Source organism: Brachycentrus maculatus, unplaced genomic scaffold (assembly GCF_059751285.1).
Source record: "Brachycentrus maculatus isolate JH-2025_06_01 unplaced genomic scaffold, ASM5975128v1 h1tg000050l, whole genome shotgun sequence".
Lineage (NCBI taxonomy): Eukaryota > Metazoa > Arthropoda > Insecta > Trichoptera > Brachycentridae > Brachycentrus > Brachycentrus maculatus.
Window position 1 is genome coordinate 1773893 of NW_028280804.1, and position 24529 is coordinate 1798421.

The 24529-nt window shown below is 33.1% G+C and overlaps 2 protein-coding genes and 1 pseudogene across 5 annotated transcripts; 2 read left to right on the top strand and 1 right to left on the bottom strand.

Moving 5' to 3' along the window:
• Positions 1 to 414: 414 nt before the first annotated feature.
• On the bottom strand, positions 415 to 4197 carry LOC148312073 (all trans-polyprenyl-diphosphate synthase PDSS2-like). 2 transcript variants are annotated; one of them, XM_088277859.1, is made up of 3 exons: positions 3763 to 4197; positions 1342 to 1914; positions 415 to 625 (listed from the first exon to the last, which is right to left on the bottom strand). In XM_088277859.1, exons 1-3 carry the CDS (start codon positions 4009 to 4011, stop codon positions 599 to 601), a joined length of 849 nt encoding a protein of 282 aa, XP_088133985.1. In that variant the 5' UTR covers positions 4012 to 4197; the 3' UTR covers positions 415 to 598. The 2 variants fall into 2 exon arrangements, with proteins under 2 accessions (XP_088133985.1, XP_088133984.1); XM_088277858.1 differs by having other exon boundaries at positions 415 to 1914; positions 3763 to 4193.
• Positions 3514 to 24469, top strand: LOC148312074 (retinol dehydrogenase 13-like). 3 transcript variants are annotated; one of them, XM_088277860.1, is made up of 7 exons: positions 3514 to 3747; positions 17238 to 17327; positions 17583 to 17709; positions 18443 to 18736; positions 19991 to 20159; positions 20310 to 20514; positions 23721 to 24469. In XM_088277860.1, exons 1-7 carry the CDS (start codon positions 3728 to 3730, stop codon positions 23848 to 23850), a joined length of 1035 nt encoding a protein of 344 aa, XP_088133986.1. In that variant the 5' UTR covers positions 3514 to 3727; the 3' UTR covers positions 23851 to 24469. The 3 variants fall into 3 exon arrangements, with proteins under 3 accessions (XP_088133986.1, XP_088133987.1, XP_088133988.1); XM_088277861.1 differs by lacking the exon at positions 3514 to 3747 and adding an exon at positions 8916 to 9127; XM_088277862.1 differs by lacking the exon at positions 3514 to 3747 and adding an exon at positions 9113 to 9131.
• LOC148312075 (patj homolog pseudogene) lies at positions 9215 to 12307 on the top strand (annotated as a pseudogene).
• Positions 24470 to 24529: the final 60 nt, after the last annotated feature.

Consider the following 24529-nt stretch of genomic DNA (forward strand, 5'->3'; position numbering starts at 1 on the left):
GTTACGTTACGTTTAACATAAAAATACATGGGAAGGATCACCGTTTATTAACTAATAAAAGTTTTGCCTTAATTAAACTATGGGTAAGTATATTGAATAAAACTCGATATCATGTTAGTAATGACCTCATTTATTGATAATAAAAAGTAAGGTATCCCATAAAATTTAATCAGGATAATGACGTTATGTGAACTGCTTTGCATCTCATTGGAAAGATTGTCAGGTTTGTATTTATGTTGTTGTTAATTTAATGTAAGATTCCAGATTCTCATGATCTATACCATGGGTCGGCAACCTTTTGTTGTAAAAGGGCCAAATATTTTTCATGGGGATCAGTGCGGGCCGCACTTGCAGTAGGTATACATACAATATTTTTGTACAAATATTTTAGTTTTAAAAATAAAACGCTAAGTGTATATTTTAACGACATTTATTGTATTTAATAAAATCAATGAGATTCCCTTCGCTCCCTTTCTCGCTTCCTTTCACTCGATTGTGTATAATATCGTCCGTCATGTGGGTTGCGGCGAGAATCTCGCGGGCCGCACCAAGATGTCTCGCGGGCCGCAGGTTGCCGACCCATGATCTATACGATCTCTCATTCTACTCTTGATGAGGTTCGCAACTGAAAAATATTGCTCGCATAAATACGAAGTCTAGCTACTACACCAATATCGCCCGCCACGTTGTTATTTTTATTTTTTTCACTGACCGCGTGCTGTGAAATGGTGATATTGCGCGGTCTTTTAAAATCAAAGGAGAACAGTGATCGACTACCCTAGGTTATTTGATCACGAACTTCCCCGCAGTCGTAAGCATTCCTCAAGAAACAAATTTTCTGTCCCCAGACCACAAGAGGGTTTGACTTAACAGTCACTTATTGTGCTAATGAACACGAAGTGCGAGAATAATATTTCTCAAAGCTTGCGTTGCTTTAGAATCTGGAAATTTGTCTAATATATTATTAGCAGCATTACAATGTTCGTGGAATAACTTGACAGTATTTTCAAGTGCGGAAGTTTTTACAATATTTTCACTTAATTGTTCATAATCAACCTTATTTACACCTTCTTTGCACTGAGAGATTTTATCAAAAATGGAACTATTTTCGTGCAAAGCAAATAGCACAGGAGCGCATACTAACGAGTAGTTTTTATCACTAGAAGAGGAAAAAATGTTGTAGTCGAATGAAGCTTGCCACGCGAGGGCAGCGTGGCAGCCGAACAAGAAGCCGTCGCTTTGGAAGGATTCGTCATGGCCAGCAAGATGCAGGACACTCTGGCATCCAGCACCCAGTAAGCTACCTCCACTTAAAATATTTCTCAGTGTCCACTCTCTTACAGGGTTTCCGATGCAATCAGAGACATCCAGGGCTTCGAATTTCCTTCCGTATCCAATAATTTGTCTGGTTCTAAAATCGTCATCAATAACGGTTGTCATTTCTGTGAGGGTTTCTGATTTTGCTGGAATTGGAAGGTTCTGTGGGTCTCTTTCCCCGACGAATTCTCCGTCAGATAGATCTCTCAACGCTGAAGAGACGACTTCCGACAAGTGCTGGTTACGCATTTTGGAGAGCATTCCGTTGGCCGTTACTAGGAGATAGTCGCCAGTAAGAAGGGCAATCTTGTTTCCAAAGTTTAGATTTTCTCTATTGTCTGAATATTCTTTATTGGTGAAGTTGACCAGGCCTTTGTGCACCAGGTTTCCGGTTCGGATTATTTCTATAATCTCAGCTATCATCCTCTGGCTATGCAGGACTCCCTCCTCGGAGAGGTGGTCCTGGGGAATATACCCGTTTGGATACCCTGCAGCCTTGGAGACGAGCAGTATGAGAAGTCCCCATGCCTGGGAATTATTTTTATCATTGTATAAAAGATGTTTTGCCGTATTGAGAATTGGATGATTACTGCCTACCTGGAAATAAATAAAACATCTCTTTAAAATTATGCAAGGCTTTTTTTATGAAAACACAATTGATTAAAATTCCAGTAAACAGTTTTTTTTATTTTTATTTTAAGTCATTCCACTTTCAACCCATAAAACTGTGTTCCTTTATATGAATAGTTAATAACTATATATTTTGGTTTAAAATACCTTTGAAATAGTATAAAACGCTTCAGAAAAAAAACTAATTTATTTTTTCCAGAATGTTCGATGGGCCAAAGAAGCATTCAAGATAAAATATTTACCTTAAGCTATACAATTAAATTTTAAAAATCATATTCTGCAGTAGTATATATAAATCGTTGAATTAATATATTTAATAAAATATAGACAGAAATCAGAAAACTTAAATTACAGTAGGTACAAAAAATGCAGTAGGCATCTACTTATACAAACTATTTTATTTTTATATCTTATCCGAAAAGGCTTAAAAAATATCATATTTATTAAAAACTGACTTAAGTATTTTACAAAAAAAACTATTTATTGCCGACTCAAGTAGCCAGGAAAATGATCGTTTCCCATTCGTTTACGGATGACGTTTTCCCTTTTCAGATTTTTGAATGCATACATTCCATACCAAAATTACGAATGGGAATTATTTTCCGCGTGGAAAATAACGACCCTGTGCTTGATACTTATGTGGTTTTTTGCGTGGGATTAATGTATTCGTAATTTCGAAAGAGGAAAACGTTAGCTGAAAACATCGGCGGAATTGCGCGTTGGCTCACTACTTAGAGAATAATAAATAAATAAAAATACGGCAAAACAAAGTCTCCATTTAACATGTTAAATTTATTTGATTCATATTTTTCCTGAAATGCGATTTCAGAAAAAAAAATGCTATTGAAAGGTCAAAAATAGGAATGTCAATACAAATTTAAAAAATTAACCCCTTAGTTTATATAATTAAAACCTAATAATCAAAGTGTTAGATTTAAGCAATGAAAAAAAAAATTGTATTGCGCCATCTGTGGGCGTCGAATGTAAGCAAGCAGAGGTGCGCAAGAGAGCGGCGCAGAGCGAATAAGAGGATCTACGACAGTGGTCGGTCGATTAGAAAAACACGTATATTGTTATTAAATAAACTCAATTAACAGTTAATCTTTGTTCTCTTTGCATCCTTCCCTATTCCCGTCAACACAAAGGATACAAAATATTGAAGTTAAGATTTTTTTATTAATAAATCCAGTATTTTATTGCAAATTAATAATAATAATAATAATAAAAACACAATATAATTTCTTATAACCGATACAACAGATACCGCTCACACACAACAAAGCAAATATCCTGAAAATGTGGTATAAAGATAGGTAAACATTGTTTGATTGTTTAAATTTTATATATTTCGTCCCTCAAAATACTCAGTTTTGAAATTAATCTACAATAGAAAGCGTAGATAAGCAGGTACCAACATTCGAAATAAATTATTATTGAGCATTCAGGAAATAGGTACCTACCGAAATTAAATACGCTAAATTTAAAATTATTTTTATCATATCAAATACCTACTAACAAATTTGTTTTTTGGTAGAATGTCTGAATGAAATTTATAAATTCTTCTACATATGCGTGCATAATAAAGTTTACTGTCGCGACGTGGGGTGGCGTTCAAGCAATTCGGAACACAGCTGTGTTTGTATGGTTGGATGTATTATTCTTGTCCCCTTTTGTTATTTGTTAAGTAAATATAAAACAACACCTACAATCTACTGTCAGTTAAATTGTAACCATTTTCATGGCGAAAAGGTGAAAGGTTAAATAACCTCATACTGGTTAAATGTCACCGTGTAAATTCATGTAAGTCATACTAACTAGTTTCCTCAGATAGACGGCCACATTTGCAATTTCATCGCTTAAAAGCCATCTTAAATTAGCAAAAGAAGGGGGATATCCAACTATCTTCTCCGCTTCACTAACTGCTTTATCCCAATCCGGTTTGACAATTGAAGCTGTAAATAAACTACGAAAGCAATATCTATTTTTGGCAGAAATTTTAATACACGGCGAATTTATTAAATTACATTGACGCGCGTAATTTAAACATTTATTCGTAAGAGACATTGTGAAAATCTACATTAAATTACGTAAGCATTTAATTTGAGCAATTGACAAGACGCTCACACTCGTGGTTAAATAATAATTAAATTTATGTAATCAGAGCGCATGCGTCGTTCTCAGAGATGGAAATAAGCTAACGACTAGCGACACTTGTGACAAAAAGTGAACTAGTTATTTCGGAAGATGGAGAAAATTTCTGTATTTGTTTTGTCGTATATTACGCGAACCAGAAATAGCACAATATTATCACCAAGTACGAATAATGCAAAATATTATTTAATTTGTTAATATATTATACATACATGAAAAAAGTCATTGAATTTTGATTTTTTTCTCTACCGACATTTCCCGAAAGCTTTCACTCGTATTGAAATGGATAATTCCGGAAAGTTCGGATGAAATCCATTAGGTTACGCTACAATCAAATAAATGTCAAAATTTTACCCAAGTTAAAGCGGCTCTACGATGACAATACGAGCGAACTTTCGCGGTTAATCATATTAGATCCAGCTTTATAATGAAATATCTATGGGTAAAAAAATGTTTAGGAAAAATAACGGAGGGATATTATGTATGAAGATCTCTAAGATTCATTTTGAATACTTAAACAATTTATATGGACATACAATAAAAAATATCAGACAGTTATTTGAATAAATTGGTACATATTGAATAAAAACAAAAGTTATTCAGCTATACGATTTATAACATAAATTAGGGCTATTAAGAGATAATATTATTTTCAAATATCATTTCAATAAAATTTAGAGTAACTTTTCATTTTGATAAATTATATGAATATAGATTGTTATTACATAAGCGCAAACATTGTTTCGTCTATTGATTGGGAAAATTAAAAAAAAATACCAGTGAAAAAAGGTGCCGGAACGCCGTTCCACCGTGTTGCATGAATTTTGCTATGCTATTTTTATAATTCTATTTTTTATTAATAAGTGGAGGAGGAAGGGGGGGGGGGAGTTGTATAATTTTGTTTGAACTATCCAAAATACATAATAATTAAAAATAATAAAAATACCCCATATGCATATCAAACGACAAAATATGGATGAGTTATTTTTTGTATGGGATCAGATAATATTGAATCTGAGAATATTGAATCAGAGAATATTGATTTCTCTTAATTTAACAAGAGGCTCGCCGGCCCATTATTTATTGATTCGGCATTAACTTTGTGGAATGACATGTTGATTCTTTTTTAAAAATTAAACACTTGAATATAGCACTTTAATGATTTTTAATTATATATACTTACGACTAGTTTCGAAAACTTACAGATGTTTTCATCTTCTGGTAAAAATTAAAAACTTTTTATTTTTACCAGAAGACAAAAACATCTGTAAGTTTTCGAAACTAGTCGTATATATAAATAAAACTCATTAAAGCTGTATATTCAAGTGTTTTTATGTACTTACTAATTTCCTCACATAGACGGTCACATTTGCGTGTTCATCACTCAAAAGGCACCTTATTAGCAAAAGAAGTAGGATACCCAACTATCTTCTCTGCTTCACTAACTGCATTATCCCAATCCGGTTTAACAATAGAAGCTGTTAATAAACTACGAAAGCAATGTCTATTTTTCGAAGAAATTTGATTACACAGTGAATATATTGAAGTACACTGACGAGCGAAACTAAAATATTTATTTGTTAGAGACATAATGTTCCTATATAAGGCGTACAAGTGACGAGACGTCAAGATTACCGGTCATCTGAGAAAACTGTAAAATTAAATTCTAAATTGCATTATGTTAATTAAATTCAAGATTGCAATCGGTTGTCATAAAAATTTTACAATAAATTCTAAATAAGGTAATAAAACATTCAAATTATTCAAGGTAATACAGAAACTGGATTCGGATACAAATAGCTCGTTATCATAGTTATATTTATACACGATGCATACGGATGCACATAATATTTTTTTTTACAAAGGAGGAATATCGAACTAAACATACCCCATATAAATATAAACATACATTATACAAATGTAAACATACATTATATACTTAGTCGAAATGCGATCTCTTAGAAGAATGTGCGACAAAACGATGTATGATAGATGTTCGAATAGTGAAATAAGGAAGGAATGCAAAGCTGCGACACGCATTATCGAAAAAATTAAGAAAGGTGTGTTGAGATGGTTTGGACATGTAGAACGAATGAGCGAGGAAAGAACGGCAAAATAAATTAATGAGGCGAATGTAATTGGAAAAAGGAGCAGAGGAAGACCCAGAAAAACTTGGCACGATCAAGTATGCTTAATACTTGAAAGTGGTCAGTCGAAACATGTGGGTATGTATGAGGAGATGCATGAACGTGGAAGAAGCGAAGAATGTTTGCAAGGAAAGAGTGGTGTGGCGTTCTGTTCTCTCTACCTACCCCTGCGGGGAAGCGGCGTGTTGGTTAGGTAGTTAGTTAGTTAAAAAGCAATTTTTGTACATAAGTTGTCAGGGATATGTTTTTTTCAAATTTGTCTTTGTTGAAAAATAAATGAAATCAAAACTAAAAATTATACCTTTTTCAAATTTGTGTTAATTTTTTTTTTAATTTGTTGAAAATTTATTATTATTATTTTATTACGGCTAATGCCTTTAACAATATTATTAAAAAATATGTACAATAACGATAAATAATACACAAATAAAAATCATTACTTAGAATAATCATCACCAACAATAACAATAGATTTTCAAAACTATTCGTCACGTTTACGTGTGGTGGTTTACCTTTTGGTTAGGAATTTGTTTAGTGTGTGGTAGGTGAGAAAAGGTTTCGGAGCACTGTCGTTAACGACTGTTACATACTAGAGAAAAATCTGGAAGGACTTTCAGATTGGTGCAATAAAAACAAATATTTAAATGTCTTCGGCTTACATAATCGAGATAGATTGTGACGGATAAAAATATGTTTCAAAATCATCACTTACGATCAAATTAAATAATGCTTAAAAAAACAATTATGATGCCATAAAAATGAAATATTGAGAAAATCAAATGTCACGTTCACCGTTCTCTTAGAAAACAAATTGAAAGAGCGAATTGGCTTGTTTAAATACTTGGAAGTAGACCTGTTCGACTACCAAACTTTGAAAATTAATTAATTAATTAAACTTTAAAAACAATCACGATACTATTTTACTATGAGGTCAAAGGATATTGCATCCCTTATGTCACTGCGACCATATTAGGTCTATTGTGACCTACGGAGGTCACAATAGACCTAATGTAGAGGGCTGTATCATAGTTCACCCTCAAGACCTACGTGAGTCATGTAGTTCACGACCTGTCTTCGTTGTAAGAGCTTCACCTTCTCGGAGTCTAGCAGTGGTCCTCCAAGGATGTGACTTCGTTTGCGAGTGAGTGCGTCACAGTTACTGAAAATGTGGATTGGTGTTTCTTTATCCTCTATACAAAATATGCAGACATGGGGAGTCATGTAGTCCAATTTTTGACATGTGTTTCCTCAGTCTGCAGTGTCCTATCAAGGTCCTGGTTAGGATCCTTATTTGTTTCCTGTTAAGCTTTAGAGCTTGTGTGGTGAATTTCTGCGAATACCAAGTTCCTTCGCTTGTTTCATTTCTATGCTGTTGGACCAGATTTCTTGGCTCTTGTCCATGGCCCAGCTTTTTAGGTTGATAGTGTTGAATGTTAGTTCGCATATGGGATCAGGGCCCATTTGTGGACTCTCAGCGCCAGTTTTTGCAAGTTTATCGACACAATGCCCCGGTACCCAAACCAGCCTTATCGCATTTTTGTCGCCCAGACGGTTTAGATTGGTGCAATAAAAATATTAATATTAATGTCTCCGGCTTACATAATCGAGATAGATTGTGACACACAAAACAGGAATATGTTTCAAAGTCATCGTTTACGATCAAATTAAATAATGCTTTAAAAAACATTTATGATGCCATAAAAATGAAATACATATTTTGAAAGCCAAATATGTCACGGTCTACGTTATCTGAGAAAATATTTGAAAGAGCGAATTTGCCAATTTAAATATTTGGTAGTAGACCTGTTCCACTACCAAACTTTAAAAATTTATTTAACAATCAAGATACTTGCAAGTGCAAAAAGCTGCAACATTTTTAACTTTTTAAAAACTAAAAATATGGAAAAATTAAAACACGGAAACGGCAACCGATACCAAAGTAAAATTTTAATAAAAAACATGCCAATATTCCACATTTCTCGTATAATTAAAATAAGGGCGAATGCGAAAAAGTCTAACTTAATTTTGAAAGCCATTGAATTAGAGAATCAGAAACATGTGCATGTTCAGAACATCGTTAGACGCCGGAGATGACGGCACGCATGTTCAGAACATCGTTAGACGAGGAGAAAATGGCACGCAAATGTAGAAATAATGGGAAGTAAAAAAAACTCGATAAATTCGTGATGCACCGCAATGTACAATGGTTCCATTTGGTTTTTGGGCGAAAATTTAAACCATTTCTGGTCTTAATTTTTTTTTATAAAATAGGGAATATTTATCCAAGCAATAGCAACGTGGAAAAAAAGATCCGAGAAAAGTGTTTTTTAAGGTAAAAATAGCCTTTTTTAGAATAAAATTTACAAAATTATGAATAAAAAAAAAATCACACATTTTTTTAACCCGACCCACATTTGTTAGAATCTTTCAGTATTGCTTGATTATTATTTTTCGTAAATAATTGGGCCGGGTTGTGTTCCCGTGGTTAGTGTCGTGGACTCTGAGTCAGAGTTTCTGGTTTCTGGTTCGAGCCCACTCTACCACAAGCCGTTTAGGCTCATAGAGGTTGGTTTGAATGTCCGCCTAAAAGCCAAACAGGATCAGTGCATCTGCCCGCTAATAGATGAAAGGAGGTACTATCGTCTTAGGATATAACGGACCAATCTGTCCCAATGAAGAAGGAAAGTAAAATCCGTTTTTGACAAGGGTATTTTTTTATATTATTGGAAAGCAGTTTTACGCGTCACTTTCGGATGTCGGAAAAGTACCATATTGAGAATAACTACCAACATAAGAAATAATAATATTCTTGTAAAGGAATGTTTTTTTTCAATTCCACTGGCAAGACCTCCGCATCGCAGCATTTGACGCTAATATCACACGTATGTAAATGTCATTTATTATTAACATTTTTTTACACTTTTCTCCTCGATTTCTTTATTTTATCAATAAAAAGTGTATTTATTTACATTAACGAAAACGTTTTTCACGCCGCGATCGTACTTTAACGCCGATAATCATGGGGGATTCCATACCTAACCTACATTGGAACGTCGATAAATCGTTCCGTCAAATAATAATTTACCGTCAATTATAAACGAAGAGTAAATGGTGAAGTACTCCGGCCCTCGCGAGATGGTGCTCAGTACAGAGTGGGCGCAGGTGGAAGTGATCGATCTCTGCAACGACGGCAACGGGCTGGGCTTCAACATAGTGGGCGGCAGGAGCACCGGGGTGGTCATCAAGTACATCCTGCCCGGCAGCGTGGCGGACCGGGACGGCCGGCTGCAGGGCGGCGACCACGTGCTGCAGGTGGGCGCCGTGAACCTGCGCGGCTTCAGCTCCGAGCAGGTGGCCGCCGTGCTGCGCCAGTCCGGCGCGCAGCTGCGCCTGCTCGTGGCGCGCCCCGTGGACCCCACGTCCTCCGACTTTCGCGCGCTCGGCGGCCACGCGCCCATCGTGCCCACCAAGATCCTCTCCGACCCCGAGCAGCTGGACCGCCACCTCGTCGAGAACGGCTACAACGAGACCTACAACGCCATACCCCAGTGCTACGAGGAGCAGTGCCGCGAGAACGGCTCCACTCCCGAGTCTCACATGCCCTTCCCCATCGCCGCCTTTGTGGACATCGTCGGCAGAAACCCCGCGGCTATCGGGCAACATCCGGCTGCGGCGAACCCCGTTTCTCCCGTCATCACTCTGTCCACGCCGCCCGATGCCGCGCCCCAGCTGCCCTCTCCTCCCGAGATGGAAGTGGTTACGGTTCTGTTGAACAAAAATGTATACGGTCTCGGAGTAACGGTCGCGGGATACGTGTGCGAAAAAGAAGAGCTCTCCGGTATATTTGTCAAAAGCATAATTGAAGGAAGCGCGGCGGAATTGAGCGGACAAATTAAAATCAACGATCGTATCATCGAAGTAGACGGCGTTTCTTTGATCGACAAAACGAATCCGCAAGCTGTAGAGGTTTTAAGAAACACGGGGATATCGGTAACCCTCGTTCTAGAGAGGTACCTGCGAGGCCCCAAGTACGAGCACCTGCAGCTCGCGCTCTGGAGGGAGGATTCCCCCCCCTCGCCGCCCTCCCCCTCCGTCACCACCCTGTCCTGGTTCCAGGTGCACACCGATAATGCCGAGAGTTTCACAGGAATCGAAATGGAACCGGAATCTCACACCACCATCGACTCTACCATCCTCGAACCCGAGGAAATGGAGGATCCGCCTCCGGATATAATTGAAAAGGATCTCGATGCGCATTTACAAGTGGATTCGTATAAAACTAAATGGAGCGAACAATTGGGAGAAGATAAAGAAATTATCATCGCGGATATTAAGAAGCTATCGGGTCTGGGAATCAGTCTGGAGGGGACGGTGGACGTGGAAGGGGGTCAGGAGGTGCGGCCGCACCACTACATCCGCTCTATCCTGCCGCAAGGGCCCGTGGGCATGCAGGGAGCTCTGCTGGCGGGAGACGAACTACTCCAAGTGAACGAGCACTGCTTGCACGGACTCAAGCACACCGAAGTCGTGTCCATCCTGAAAGAGCTTCCGTCCCTCGTGAGACTCGTGTGCGCCCGGAGTTCCGTGGATATGGGCCCGAGGCCTTTAATCAATATGTCCCAAGATAGAGAGGGTTTCGAAGCGCGTAAAATTATATCGGGCAGTATTCACAACTTATCCACGTTGATCAAATCTCATTCTGACGGTTCTATAAATACTTCTAGCACCGCGACGTTAACCGACCATTCCATCTCTAAAAAATCTCAATCGTTGGATTGCGTTTCCAATCTCGCCATGTGGAACGACGAGGAAGTGTTTCTGGATGTCACCAAGGGAGAACAGGGTCTGGGATTTTCCATTCTGGACTACCAAGACCCGATAGATCCGGAGGGAACTGTGATAGTCGTGCGCAGCCTGGTGCCGGGGGGAGCGGCGGAGAAGCACGGGCAGGTGGCCCCCGGGGACCGCTTGCTGTCCGTGAACGGGGTGAGCATCAGGAACGTGTCGCTGGACCAAGCGGTCCAGGCCCTGAAGAGCGCTCCGCTGGGGACGGTGAGACTGGGAGTGGCCCGACCGCTCCCCTCCACCGAACACTGCAGTAAATATAGTAGCAATAGTGAAACACTGGCCACCAAGATTACCAGTTAATATTAGCTATAATTGTGTTAATACGTGTAAAGCGTAACTCAAATTCCAAATAATTTTACCTAACACATAATTATATCATATCTTCGTTAACACCGTATACAATGTCACCGCATTTGATGTATTTTTATATAAATAGGTAACTCAAATTTAGTCATTTTATTTATAATAGAGTTTATAATAACAAATTAGTAAATCCATATAAAGATAATACAACTATTAAATCCTTAAAATAATTATTATCGGCACAGCTAAATTGTTATTTATAATAAACATTAATCTTTTGAAATTCTTTAATGAAATCTAGTCAAATTCGTCAAATTCTTTGAAAGTTTGAAACATAATATAAAGCACCATTGTGTAAGTATAATTAGGAAATTAATTAAATCCAATTGCATTGTATACACAATTTTTATAACACGGGAACAAGAAATTTGTAGTATTGTCGGAATAACATATTTAAAGCTTTACTTGTGAACAAACTTAGTTTTGATATCACTTATATTATAGGGCTTGTAGGTGCTTTTGATCTGAATAATTAAAATATTTTGTAAAGGCCGTATGTGCATTACACTAAAAAAATAATTACAAATTGTTGATGTTAGGAAGTGGGTCGCTACATGAGCATTGTGAGTCTATTGTAAAGGATCCGGAATACTTCTCTCTCATGTATATATATGTATGAATAAGTAAATAACATACAAGAATTCCCGATCATTTTCCACATCATCACACCTATATAATATAGCAATACAACTTTAAAATATGTACTAGTATTTAGCACCGTAATGTTTGATAATAAAACCCACATTGATCTATTACAATTTTGTATATAATGTGAAGGGATTCCTGTTTATAGTTTAGAATATTCAGTGACCAATTTTTTTAAAGTAATCCTTAGGTAACCCTACTATTAGATCCTATTAAAATGTATGATTATATATATATATATATATATATATATATATATATATATATATATATATATATATATATATATATATATATATATATATATATATATTTCACACTCATCTTTTGCTAACTTTAAACATTCCAAAATTGTCACAGATAGCCAGCATTGTAGCAACAGCAGCAATAACTTACTAAATCTAAACAAGACACCAAATTAAAACATTATTTTCAATAAAGTGATTTTTTTGTTGTTGTATGTACAATTATGATAGTAAATTTTGTGCTTGTTGAACAATATTATTATTTATTTATTTTTTCATTCTTTAGTGCCTTCAGAATAGAGCTGTTTCATTCGTGGTTTTAATATCAATAAAGTATTAACATCGTAAAACAATTAGATTTTTTTTTAATAAATAGAATTTATAGAATTACTAAAAACATTCCCATTAATAAATCACATACAAGCCGCATACTCAATTTGGCTTTGTCAAAAGTCTTTGTCACTGGAAATATCACCTATTTTTAACGGATTTTTAAGAAAGGGGATAGTAATGTATGGAATTCAACTGACGTTTTCCACTCTATCCGTTAGTGTACGTAAAACTTTGACATCTCTGAAAAATATGCTTTCCTTTTTTTGGCAATTCATCTAATAAAGCAAAAATGTCACCAATTTTCAATTTGCAATTTTCGACTAAATATCAAATATAAGTTTCCTGAGTAATGCAAGGTACGTGTGATAACTGGCAATAATTCATAACTAATGTAACCGGGGAATTTATAATAAGTATGTGATTGGTAGGAGATTTACATACTCTCAATGAAATATTTGTGTAAGAGACATTTAATAAAAATTGACATAGAGGTCTATTTTTTGTAACTATAAAGATTTATCTTAATTCTGTTAAAATAATATTACAAATCAAATTTATTATACCCCGTGCAAACTAACTGGAGAGATTAAAATATTATGAAGCTTTTTATAGACATTATTTCTATACAACTTATATTAAAAATATTTAACATCTTTTTAAAATAAAAAGCCCCTTTTCGTCTCCCAAAAAGTATTTGTCCATTGTATTAATTCAAATTTCCATACAACTTATATTAAAAATATTTAACATGTTTTTAAAATAAAAAGCCCCTTTTCGTCTCCCAAAAAGTATTTGTCCATTGTATTAATTCATATTTCCATACAACTTATATTAAAAATATTTAACATGTTTTTAAAATAAAAAGCCCCTTTTCGTCTCCCAAAAAGTATTTGTCCATTGTATTAATTCATATTTCCATAATTTGGAAATATGGATTAATTGGTTTTAATACAACCCATTCCTATCAATTTGACCGCCTTGCCAGGCTGCCATTAAATTCATAAATTTATTTGCATAATAACAGTGAAATTAAAAATTCTCTCAAAAATCAGGCAAAATCACCACTTCAATGTTATTTTAATGTCACTAAAAATATATTTGTGCATTGTACAATATGTCTATATCAAAATTACTGATGGAAGGTATGTTATCTCATAGTTAATTAAATATGATATTTTATTCGGACAATCTTATAAAAATGATTGCAATAATAATGTATATTGTAAATTATACCTCGTCTTCCGCAGTTTAAGTATTTTAAATTTGTGCATTCTTCTTGTGTCTCCTTGCCGTTTTTTCTGTTTTAGACATTAGATATAAACAAACATATCGTACAGCATACAAAATAGTTGCTAAAGCTACTAGTTATCACAAAAATAAAGAAAATTCAAAAGTATCATGCAAACAATATGTAGTTATATTTACAATTTATAAATATGTGTTATTATAGTGAAAAAAATAATGATTGTCAAGCAAATAAATATTCAAAATATTAAGTAAAAGATTAAATTGTCCTGCGTGGTATATACATACTGTTTGAATCTGATATATCTCGGTAATCCCATGTTGATTGAATCCGGTATTTGTAAACTTACACAGATTTGAACATACAAAATTTTCTTAAAATCAGGTAATCAACCAATTGCAGTTATTTTTACTGATTCCAAAAATGTTTGTAGTTTTAAAAATAAATAAAAAATTATTGATTAATAACTTGTGTGACAATATTGATACTTATAGTTGAAGTTTCAACTATATTTCTTCTTACTATTGAACACTTTACTGATTCAAGGGTTTATATTTTTTTAATATGTGAATCCTTTTTTTGCTATTCAATAAAAAATATATTATTTTACATACACATTTTTCATATGAATCACATGGTGACTTGTTGAGAATGTTAAGTGTTCTATTGTCTTGTTCGGTATGCTTACTCTACATCATAGATGGAGATGTTGTATGAAAATCCAAATTTGACTAAATAAATTGTACTTCAGACACGTAACTAAATAATAATTCTTGCCTCGATTTGTCAGCCGAGGTTCTATTGTGTTGATTTTAATAACAACTTTTTTTATAAACTAATGATTTAAAAAATAAGTTAATGTAAAAACGTTTAATTTGCATACTTATTAATGTATAGTTATAATAATTATTCTCAATTATGCAATAACTTGAATATTTTTATCTTTTTCGTCTAGCTATAAATTACTATTGTACACTGACTAATCTGTATTTGATTGCACAAATTATCCTGCCATAAAAGTGATTCCTATAATTATTATTGATGCAAATAAATAATTTTATCTATAAGGCACATATTTAATAGTTAATGAGATTTATATGATGCCAGATAGTATTGTATTTATTTATATATGTATGTCAAAGGAATAAGGTTCTATGCATGTTATAGGAATAATTATTTTCTGATAAAAGTATGTCTTTTATCTCACTTAGGGACACGGTCAATGGTCAAGATCGGTTTTGCTTTAAGTAATGGAAGTTTTTACCAAGTAATTGCCTTGATTTATAAAATATCTTCATATGACTTTATTTCTCTGATGTACAAATATTATGTCAATGGGTAACAGCCCCTACTATCTTAACTAATATTTAAAGATGAACATATTAGACCACAGGTTCCTAAACTTAGTATGGTGCCCCCCCATTAAGATTTCTCATCAAAGAGGAATATAAAATTACCAGAATGTCCCATCATAGAGAGAGGGAAGGAATAAAGATATATCTCACTTCTTAGCACTTCTATCTGTCTCTTTTGGGCTTCTTATGCCCTGTAAAAGTCTTCTAGAATACCCACAAAGGGGCGTTATTGCCCACTTTGAGAAATACTGTTTTATACCCTGGAATTTATGAAGCAACATGTAAAATCTCAAGGTCTTTTGAAAAAATAATTCCTCTGATCCAAAATGCTTTAAATTGTACTTTAAAGCTTTTTGCTTTCTGGTGGTCTATTTGATTAATTTAATATTTTTAATAGGTAAATGAAATTTCTTATTTTTTGTGGTATTATTTTTACTAGTATGTACTATCTAATATTAGTTCAGATAATCTGGCTGTTGACCATCCATAATTCCAAACATGATTATGTTATTTTATAAATTATAGAATTAACAAGCAATATTATTAGTATTTAAGTTCCTAGTGTCTTTCGAAAAGACGAAAGTTAAGAATCTTAGTTATATAGAGTCTTTTTCACTCAAATAATAAAATGAATTGTTTGATTGACTCTCCTCTATAGCGCAGTTCATATTGATCACTTAACATATTTCATACAAACTGAGATGCTACGTTTATGCTTGCAATTTTAATTTTTTATTTTATTAAAAGAGGAATTGTATATTTATCTGTGATTTTTTAATTTTCAAAAGATTTTAACACAATTTATCTATACAATAATTATAACTTGTAAATTCCTCCGTCTATTTTATATGAAACTCATTCATTTTTTATTCAAGCTATAACATATACCAAGTATATTATACCTAAACCCTTGAATATAAGAAACCAATCTCTAAATATATATTCTCATTATTTTGTTGATGGATTATTCACCAATATTTTAAATACATTTATCAATTACTAGTCATTTATTGTGATTTCTTTTTATGATATAATTTCAACGCACTGTACATGATGTATTTACCATAAGAAAACGCATCGTATGATAATAATTTCTAAATAAAATAATCGGAAACAAATGCTTTGTTATTATTATTTAAACCTGTGAATTTGACCTATCCTATTTTTTTATAAAATTAAATCATTTACATTTAACCACTTTTTAAAAAAAAGTGGTTAAAACAAAGTTATTTAATTTTATAAAGCTTATAAAATGTACCACAAACTATCTTTGGAAAACATTAAAAAAATATCCTATTTTTATTTACATTGATTTATTTTTTTACATCTATTAAAGAAACTGGACTTTACTATCATTTCAATTCAAGTACTCAATTCTATTTTACATAATATATAATATACCCATAGGTATATTGTACAAAAGTGGCTTTTAAAAAACATTTTTGCCTATCATTTTGCCATATTTAGATATTTGACATTTTTAGAAAATAAAATTATACTTTTTATCTAATATTGGTTAGAAATTAAAAAAAGTTAAATAAACAGTAATTGTTTCTTCTTTAAAACATTTTATGAAGAACAAAATATAGAGAAAGTGCAGAAATTATAGGGTTTTTTCCAAAAAAATTACATGCGTATTGTCATTGGAAACTTTATTAAACAACAGGTTGCGTTTATATCTATTTAAAGCACATGGGGCACCTATAGAGCGATGGAAATTTAAATGATTGAAAGTCTGATACAGGTGATAAAAATCTGTATAATCTCTTTTGTTGTATGGATTTTTTATTACAAGGTCTAATTTAACAGAAACACTGTATTCATTTACAGTATTCTATCTGGGGCACTTCTTTAAGTTTTGTGAACAATGTAAAATACTGAGAGAACTGCAAAAAAAAAACTAGATCACACCCGATTCTCATAATTGTAATTTAGGTTTATGCTTTTTACATTCTAGATGCAAAAGCAGTATGTCGTGGATGACCAATAAGTTCGTCCTTATTCCGAGTACTCTCATAACTGCAGTTGCTGGGACGTGTATAGTAAAGTAAGTTTTTTTGGTTTGTGATTGATTATCGGTGTTTGAAAATGATGCGGAATGCATCGAAACACGTGTTACAGTAGATTTTAAGAAACAGTGGTATTTACTAAGTAAAACTTAAATAAAAAATGGAATATTTTAATTAATTAATGAAGACAAGTAAAAAATAATCTAATAAAGTTGGTTTCATGGTATCCTGTAACGTATATATCTATGTATGTAATATTTTTACTTAATTAAATATCGCATTTTTGTTTTTAGAGATCACTATAGTGGAGAGCTATGTGATAAAAGCTTTAAGGCCGATGGAAAAACTTTTATTGTTACGGGAGCTAACACAGGAATTGGAAGAGCTACTGTTAGAGAGTTAGCAAAAAGAGGCGGAAAGGTATGACAATAAACATTTTAATGTAAAACAAAAATTCAGTAAGACCCCGCATAATTTGTTTCAAATTCAATCATTGAATGAGGTTATCTTAACATGTAAATACTTATATGTTAACATGTAATGTAGTGATGTCATTTTAAGACTGCGTGCAAGTATAAAAGTAACCAAATTATACACAATTTGAAAGTACCAATACTGTGTGAGATTTCAGGCCATCCAAATACTACCATATATACTGAAACAGCATTAATTAACAGCATTAAAGAGGTTTAATCTTAACACATTTCAGACAGGTATTTTTTATGCCTGCGGACCGTTGACGACGAGATTTGATAATTATGTACATAAATAAGCCCTTAACAAAGAGATTAGTATATAATTTTCAAATAAAAACCTTGGATAATTCCTTCTTTTCTGCCTTTGAAATGAGGCCCATGCAGAAGCTAAAAATACCCTTCCTGTCCCTAGGTATCAATCCACCGAACGGGTAGAAATACTTTTCCTTTCCGAAGTGTGTTCATGTAAATACATACTTGTAGATTTACTTGTGCTCTAATGATATATAATAATAATAATACCGTTTATACCGAAACAGTGTTAAGCGTGTACTGCGTGCTTACTGTAGATTATGTAAAAAAAATATGAACCATTCTCAACTTTTTTAATGCACGACATTTTTATATTGCAAGTAGTAAGATTTTAATCCTTGGTTTCCAAAATTGAATATTTTCAGGTTTACATGGCATGTAGGAATATGCAGAAATGTGAGGAAGCAAGGAAAAATATTGTTATTGAAACTAAGAATCGTTATGTCTACTGTCGGCCTTGTGATCTGTCATCCCAGAAATCCATCAGAAACTTTGTCAAGGTATTTAAAGAGGAACAGGACAGGTTGGATGTGCTGATCAACAATGCAGGAGTGATGCGATGCCCTAAATCTATTACTTATGATGGAATAGAGACACACATGGGAGTGAATCATATGGGACACTTTCTTCTAACTAATCTTCTATTGGATTATCTCAAGGTCGGTTTATGTTATATTTTAGTACAGTTAAACTTCCGCATAACAATTTTTTATCTAATAACCTTTCACATTCATTTTGACAGTCAATGTTTAGTTTACTTCAAGAAGTGAAGTGCAGCACAATACTTTAGAATGTGTTCGTATATTTTACACATTTCGCTCACTCCTTTCAACAACGTCATGTATCAAAAATCGTAAATTTTCAGTTGTGCATGTTTTCGGAACGCCCAGAAAATGTACTATATCCCAGCAAAAGTGGCATATTTTAAACTTAATATTTACCCGCTACAGGGCAGAAAGTGTTGTTTTTGCATTTTGAAGAAAAGGTATTGTTTAATTATTTTTTTAAATATACTAAATATTTTTCAAATGGAGAAAAAACATTCAGGTTTTACCTAAAAAGATCTGATGCACACTAAAAAGATCAATAAGTGGCTTGATATTAATTTTTAATACATTTTATTATATTTTTCAACTTTAAAAACCATCTCCTGGAAAATCATGTTTTTTTGATATATGACGTTGTTGAAAGGAGTGAGCGATTTGTACAATAAATTTAATAACAAAATCATACCAATCATAAAATTATAAAAGTATATATACCAAACTTTTTTGTTGTGATTTACCGACTTAGTAATATAGAAGTTCGACTTTACTTTGGTCGTTATTTCCATTGTAAAGTTTTCAGAAAAGGGCATAAAATTAGATTAATCAAAGATCTCTGAAAGCTCCCGCCACATTCCTAGGTCCGGTACAGAAAATCTTGGTTTCCATTAAGACCTATCTATGCAAAAACTTTTAATACCAAGCAGACGTAAACTATCACGCACCACTAAAAGATCCAATCAAAGATCAAAAGCGCCAATCAAAGATCTATGCGTCTTCATCTGAGACCTTCAATAAACAAATGGTTGGCAGCATTACTGGATCTAGTGTCCTTTCAATTACTGAAAATGAATGGGAATATACAAGTTTGTAAATTAATGTAGGAAAGTGCCTGGCACCGGTTGCCAGAATCCGGTAGCTAAACAATTTAAAACTAAAATTTAATTTTTATAACTTATATAGTTTTGTAACTACAGTGGTGAGAATGTATGATTGAGCTAGGGAAACAAATGGAGAGCTGAGGCCCACCCAACAACACTACTACTAAATTATTGTTTTCTTATTATTATCACAATGTCAATGACAGAATTTTACGAATTATTGATAGCCTCTGAATTTACTAAAATATACTTGTATTTTTTTTTTTAGAAATCAGCACCAAGTAGAATTATAAATCTGACAAGCTCTACCCATGCTCAAGGAAAAATTAACAAAGAGGATTTCAATATGGATATTAACTATGATCCAACTGAGGCTTATAATAGAAGTAAACTGGCTAATGTACTTTTTACTGTTGAACTATCTATCCAACTATTAGGTATTACTTTTTTAATGTATAATTTTAATTTTTATGATAAAATTATTAAAATTTTAGCATTTAATGTGAATAAAAACATTTTTGTGTACTTAATGTACAAAGGAAAGCAATAAGTAACATGTTTAATTCATTATTTTAAAAATTTTACAGACACCAAAATAACGGTTAATGCTTTGAATCCCGGAATCTCAGACACAGAGATAACTCGCCACATGCCTTCCATGAAAGGGATATCTTCATACTTCACATACATGTTTATGTGGCCATTTATAAAGAAACCTGGTTCAGCAGCTCAATCTGTTGTCCATGCTGCTCTCGCTCCATCCCTGGAAAATGTTACTGGACAGTACTTAAGGTAATGTGTTTTTTTTTAAATGGCCCTCATCTTATGTGGAACTGCAATTTGATTAAAATGTTTGAAAAAGTATTCTCCATGTTTAAATCATATATGTTTGTGGTACCTACTTTTATGATTGATTACCTTATAACATAGATAGCACTGGCACATCAGCACCACGTAGGTAATTTTCTTAATTATCAAGAATGTCCGAACATTGCTATACTCTATATCTATTGTATTAAAATAGAGATTGATATATATTGCTCACTCCTTTCAACAACGTCACAAATCAAAAAACTTTATTTTCCAGGAGAACGTTTTTAAAGTTTAAAAAAATAATACAATGTATTAAAAATAAATATCAAGCCACTTATTGAACTTTTTATTGTGCAACAGATCTTTTTAGGTAAAACCTGAAGGTTTTTTCTCCATTTGAAAAATATTTAGTAAATTTAAAAAAGTAATTTAACAATACCTTTTTTTCAAATTGCAAAAACAACACTTTCTGCCCTGTAGCGGGTAAATATTAAGTTAAAAATATGCCTCTTTTTCTGGGATATGGTACATTTTCTGGGCATTCCGAAAATATTCACAACTGAAAATTGATGATTTTTTATTTATGACGTTCTTGAAAGGAGTGAGCGATATAGTAGGGACCTAAAGATTATGTAAATTAAAAAAATCTCAGCGGATTTTTTTTTACCACAGCAAAAATGTGTCCATTTTTTTAAACCTTATCTTTAGCAAAGCATTTAGATTTTCCCCTTTAATAGTACTTAGCGGTTCTGAATCGGATGTCATTTTAAGAGATAAAGCTTGTTACAAGGCTCATTACATTTTATACCTTAGTAAATGAGTATGTCAGCTTTAAGTTTTGGTTATAAATTTGTTACCGTAGAACAGGGTTACTTGAACTTTGATGTGTTACTTGAGCCCAGTACAAAAAAAATTTAAATCTACAGTGGTGTGCCTAATTAATAGACCCAAGACAGTAATTGTTTTCATCATCACTTTTTTGTTTAAAAAACCATAATAACAGCATTATTTGAAAATGTATTTTTATTACATTAATAGATAGCACTTCTGACAACATTATAAGATAGTTTTTACACCTAAAAATACTGAATTACGAATTCGACAGCGGAAATTAATTGTCAAGACGGCGTCGTATGAGTAACGCGCGGTTTTTCGTCTACTGTTTGCGGAACAATTTTTGAAAACAGGCATTCAATTAAATTTTTTTTTTCTATTGAATGCTTATTTTATATGATTGTTCGTGTCTATTGTTAAATATTGTGTAGTAAATATCATGCTTAAGTACAAAAATTTAACAATATATGTGTTTTTTAGAATGGGGAATGTTTTTGATTTGTCACATAAGAAAATTGGCCAAATATCTGGTTTGATTTAGGCAAATATAATGTCATAGTATGAAATAGCTAATATTGTAGGGGTATCATGGAGTTTGGTGAAAAATATAATGAAAAAAATTGATTCTGAGGATAGTTTACGCAACAAGCGTAAGGGTAAATCTGAGAGTAAAAGTGTTACAACCCCAAGAACGAAAAGACATATTCGTGATTTATGTTTGAAAAACAGAAAAATTCCAAAACGTTAGCTTACTTAACATATAAACAACAAGGGATTTAATATTTCTCAGCGTACAGTGAAGCGACGGCTTGCTGAAGTTGGTATAAAGGCGCGCAAACCTGCCCGCAAGCCAATGTTAACGGAGGCTATGATGAAAAACGTTTGAAATGGGCATAAAAGTGCAACTTTTTTACAGTTGACGATTGGAGAAGGGTAAATATCTTAAGTGCTTTAAATTTTTCAGTTAAAAACGATATCTTCCATTTTCAACAGGTATGTTTCTCGGATGAATCAATTTTCCAAATCTTGACTGATAAGTCGCAATTTTTAAGGAGGAGGCTGGGTGAAAAATACCATCCCGATTGTATTGTTCCGACCGTAAACCATCCCATACATGTCATGGTAGGGTCTGTGATCAATTTCAGAGGTACTGGACGACTTCAAATAGTGCAAGGTACAATGAAACAAGACCAGTACAAGAAAATTTTGGAAGAGCGCCTCTTGCCTCAGCTATCTGAATGGTTTAGCGATGGTGTAAAACTTATTTTTATGCACGATAGAGGTCTGTGCCATAAAACTAGGACTATAACTAAGTTTTTAGCTGAAAAAAATATCACTGTCTTAGACTGGCCTGGGAATTTCCCTGACATGAATCCAATCGAAGATGTGTGGGAGCTTATGAAGCGTGAAGTCCATAAATCTACAAGAATTACATAACAAGAGCTGATGGAGAAACTAATTGACATCTGGCATCGCAATGCCCACCTTTAGATGGTGGTAAAAAAATGCATAGAAAGCGTGCCACGCAGGATAGCATCCCTTATCGCCGCAAAAGGAGGTCACACAAAATACTGATTTTACGTCTTGCATTGCTTTTATTTTTTTTGTCTCTATAATAAAATTCTTAGAATGTTAAAATTTATTTGATTGAATGCGCAATATATCTACAATTATTCATTTAACTAAAAAACACTTAAAAAATCACACGATTGGTAATGATAGCAAAAAAATTGTAGCTGTATTGTTATTTGCTTGTTGGGTCTATTAATAAGGCACACCACTGTATATTGGCCTACAATAATGAACGTATCGACATGATTAATTGTTTCCCTGACAGGTGACACTTATTGTCACAATACTTTGATCGATACCACAACCTAAATATTTTTTTTGTACTGGGCTCAAGTAACACATCAAAGTTCAAGTAGCCCCGTTCTACGGTACATCAGTGGAATAACTATTGATTCTTTTAGATTTATAAGAAGATTATCTCAGTCACAATATTATGGGAACTATGATTACTTTTGTCAAATGCTTGCTTCTAAGTGATTGGTACAAATAAAATAGCTCCAAGCATTTATAACACCAACATTTAGAATTACAAAAAAAATCATCCCAAGTATTTGAAATGAAAGAGTGTAGAAAGTAACAATCTTCATAAAAATTACAATATATGGTGCTATTTCTTTTAGATGCGAGGTTTTCTACTGTGTCAAATTTATTTATTATTGTGTTTTTCACATAGCTAAGATCTTTATTGATATCTCAATTTAAATGTTAAGTTATTGAAATGACTTCAGGGTTGTCATCTATGTTTAAAAATTGTAAGTCATGTTATTTTTTATTTGCAGTGATATGAAAGTGGATCAAATAGCCCCAAGTGCTTTGAATATCGAACTCGGACGTTGGCTCTGGGCTGTCAGTGAAAGATGGACAAAACTGGCCGAAAACAAAACTGAACTTGAACAGAACCAAAAATAATGTTTATTAAACTATTATTAAGTCTATCCATTTTTAATTAATGTTTTACTTAGTAAATACCACTATTTCTAAAAATCTACTGTGACACGTGTTTCGATGCATTCCGCATCATCAATACGGTGTTTGAAAATGATGCGGAATGCATCGAAACACATGTCACAGTAGATTTTAAGAAATAGTGGTATTTACTAAGTAAAACATTAATTAAAAATATTATTAAGTCATTAGTAACAATAAAAAGTAGATAATGTTGAAACAGTATGAATATTTAAGTTATATGATTTTTTTTAGCACAATACAGGATCTGGTGGAAAACAATCCCATTTAAAGCCAAGCTAATTACACATTAGAAAAACCATTTTATAATTAAGGATTTTAAATGTATAAATTCAATTATAACATCATACTAGTAAGCCAATATACTTTTAGAAAATGCATTTACGAACAATTAGTAGTCAGAGTGAATTATTTGTTGTGCCTGTTGTTTTAGAGCGCAACCAGCCTCCATCTTTGAGGCTTAACAAGTGACAAGAAATTTGCACTATTTTTATAATATAAAAAAATGCTTAGTGTTTTTTGTTGATTAGCTGAGAAATAAATAATAAAAATTATATAAAAATATATTTTTGTTTCACTACATATCAACAGAAATTGAAAAGCAGAGCCTTTGAAAGCCTTG

Bases quoted from the DNA above. Each gene is read 5' to 3' on its own strand.
- LOC148312074 (XM_088277860.1), top strand. From the start codon at position 3,728: ATGTCACCGTGTAAATTCAT. The intron at 17,710-18,442 runs GTATGACAATAA...GAATATTTTCAG, and splicing joins TAGCAAAAAGAGGCGGAAAG to GTTTACATGGCATGTAGGAA. The intron at 20,515-23,720 runs GTAATGTGTTTT...TTTTATTTGCAG, and splicing joins GTTACTGGACAGTACTTAAG to TGATATGAAAGTGGATCAAA.
- LOC148312073 (XM_088277858.1), bottom strand. From the start codon at position 4,011: ATGTCTCTTACGAATAAATGTTTAAATTACGCGCGTCAATGTAATTTA. The intron at 1,915-3,762 runs GTTAGTATGACT...ATTTATTTCCAG, and splicing joins CCGTCTATCTGAGGAAACTA to GTAGGCAGTAATCATCCAAT.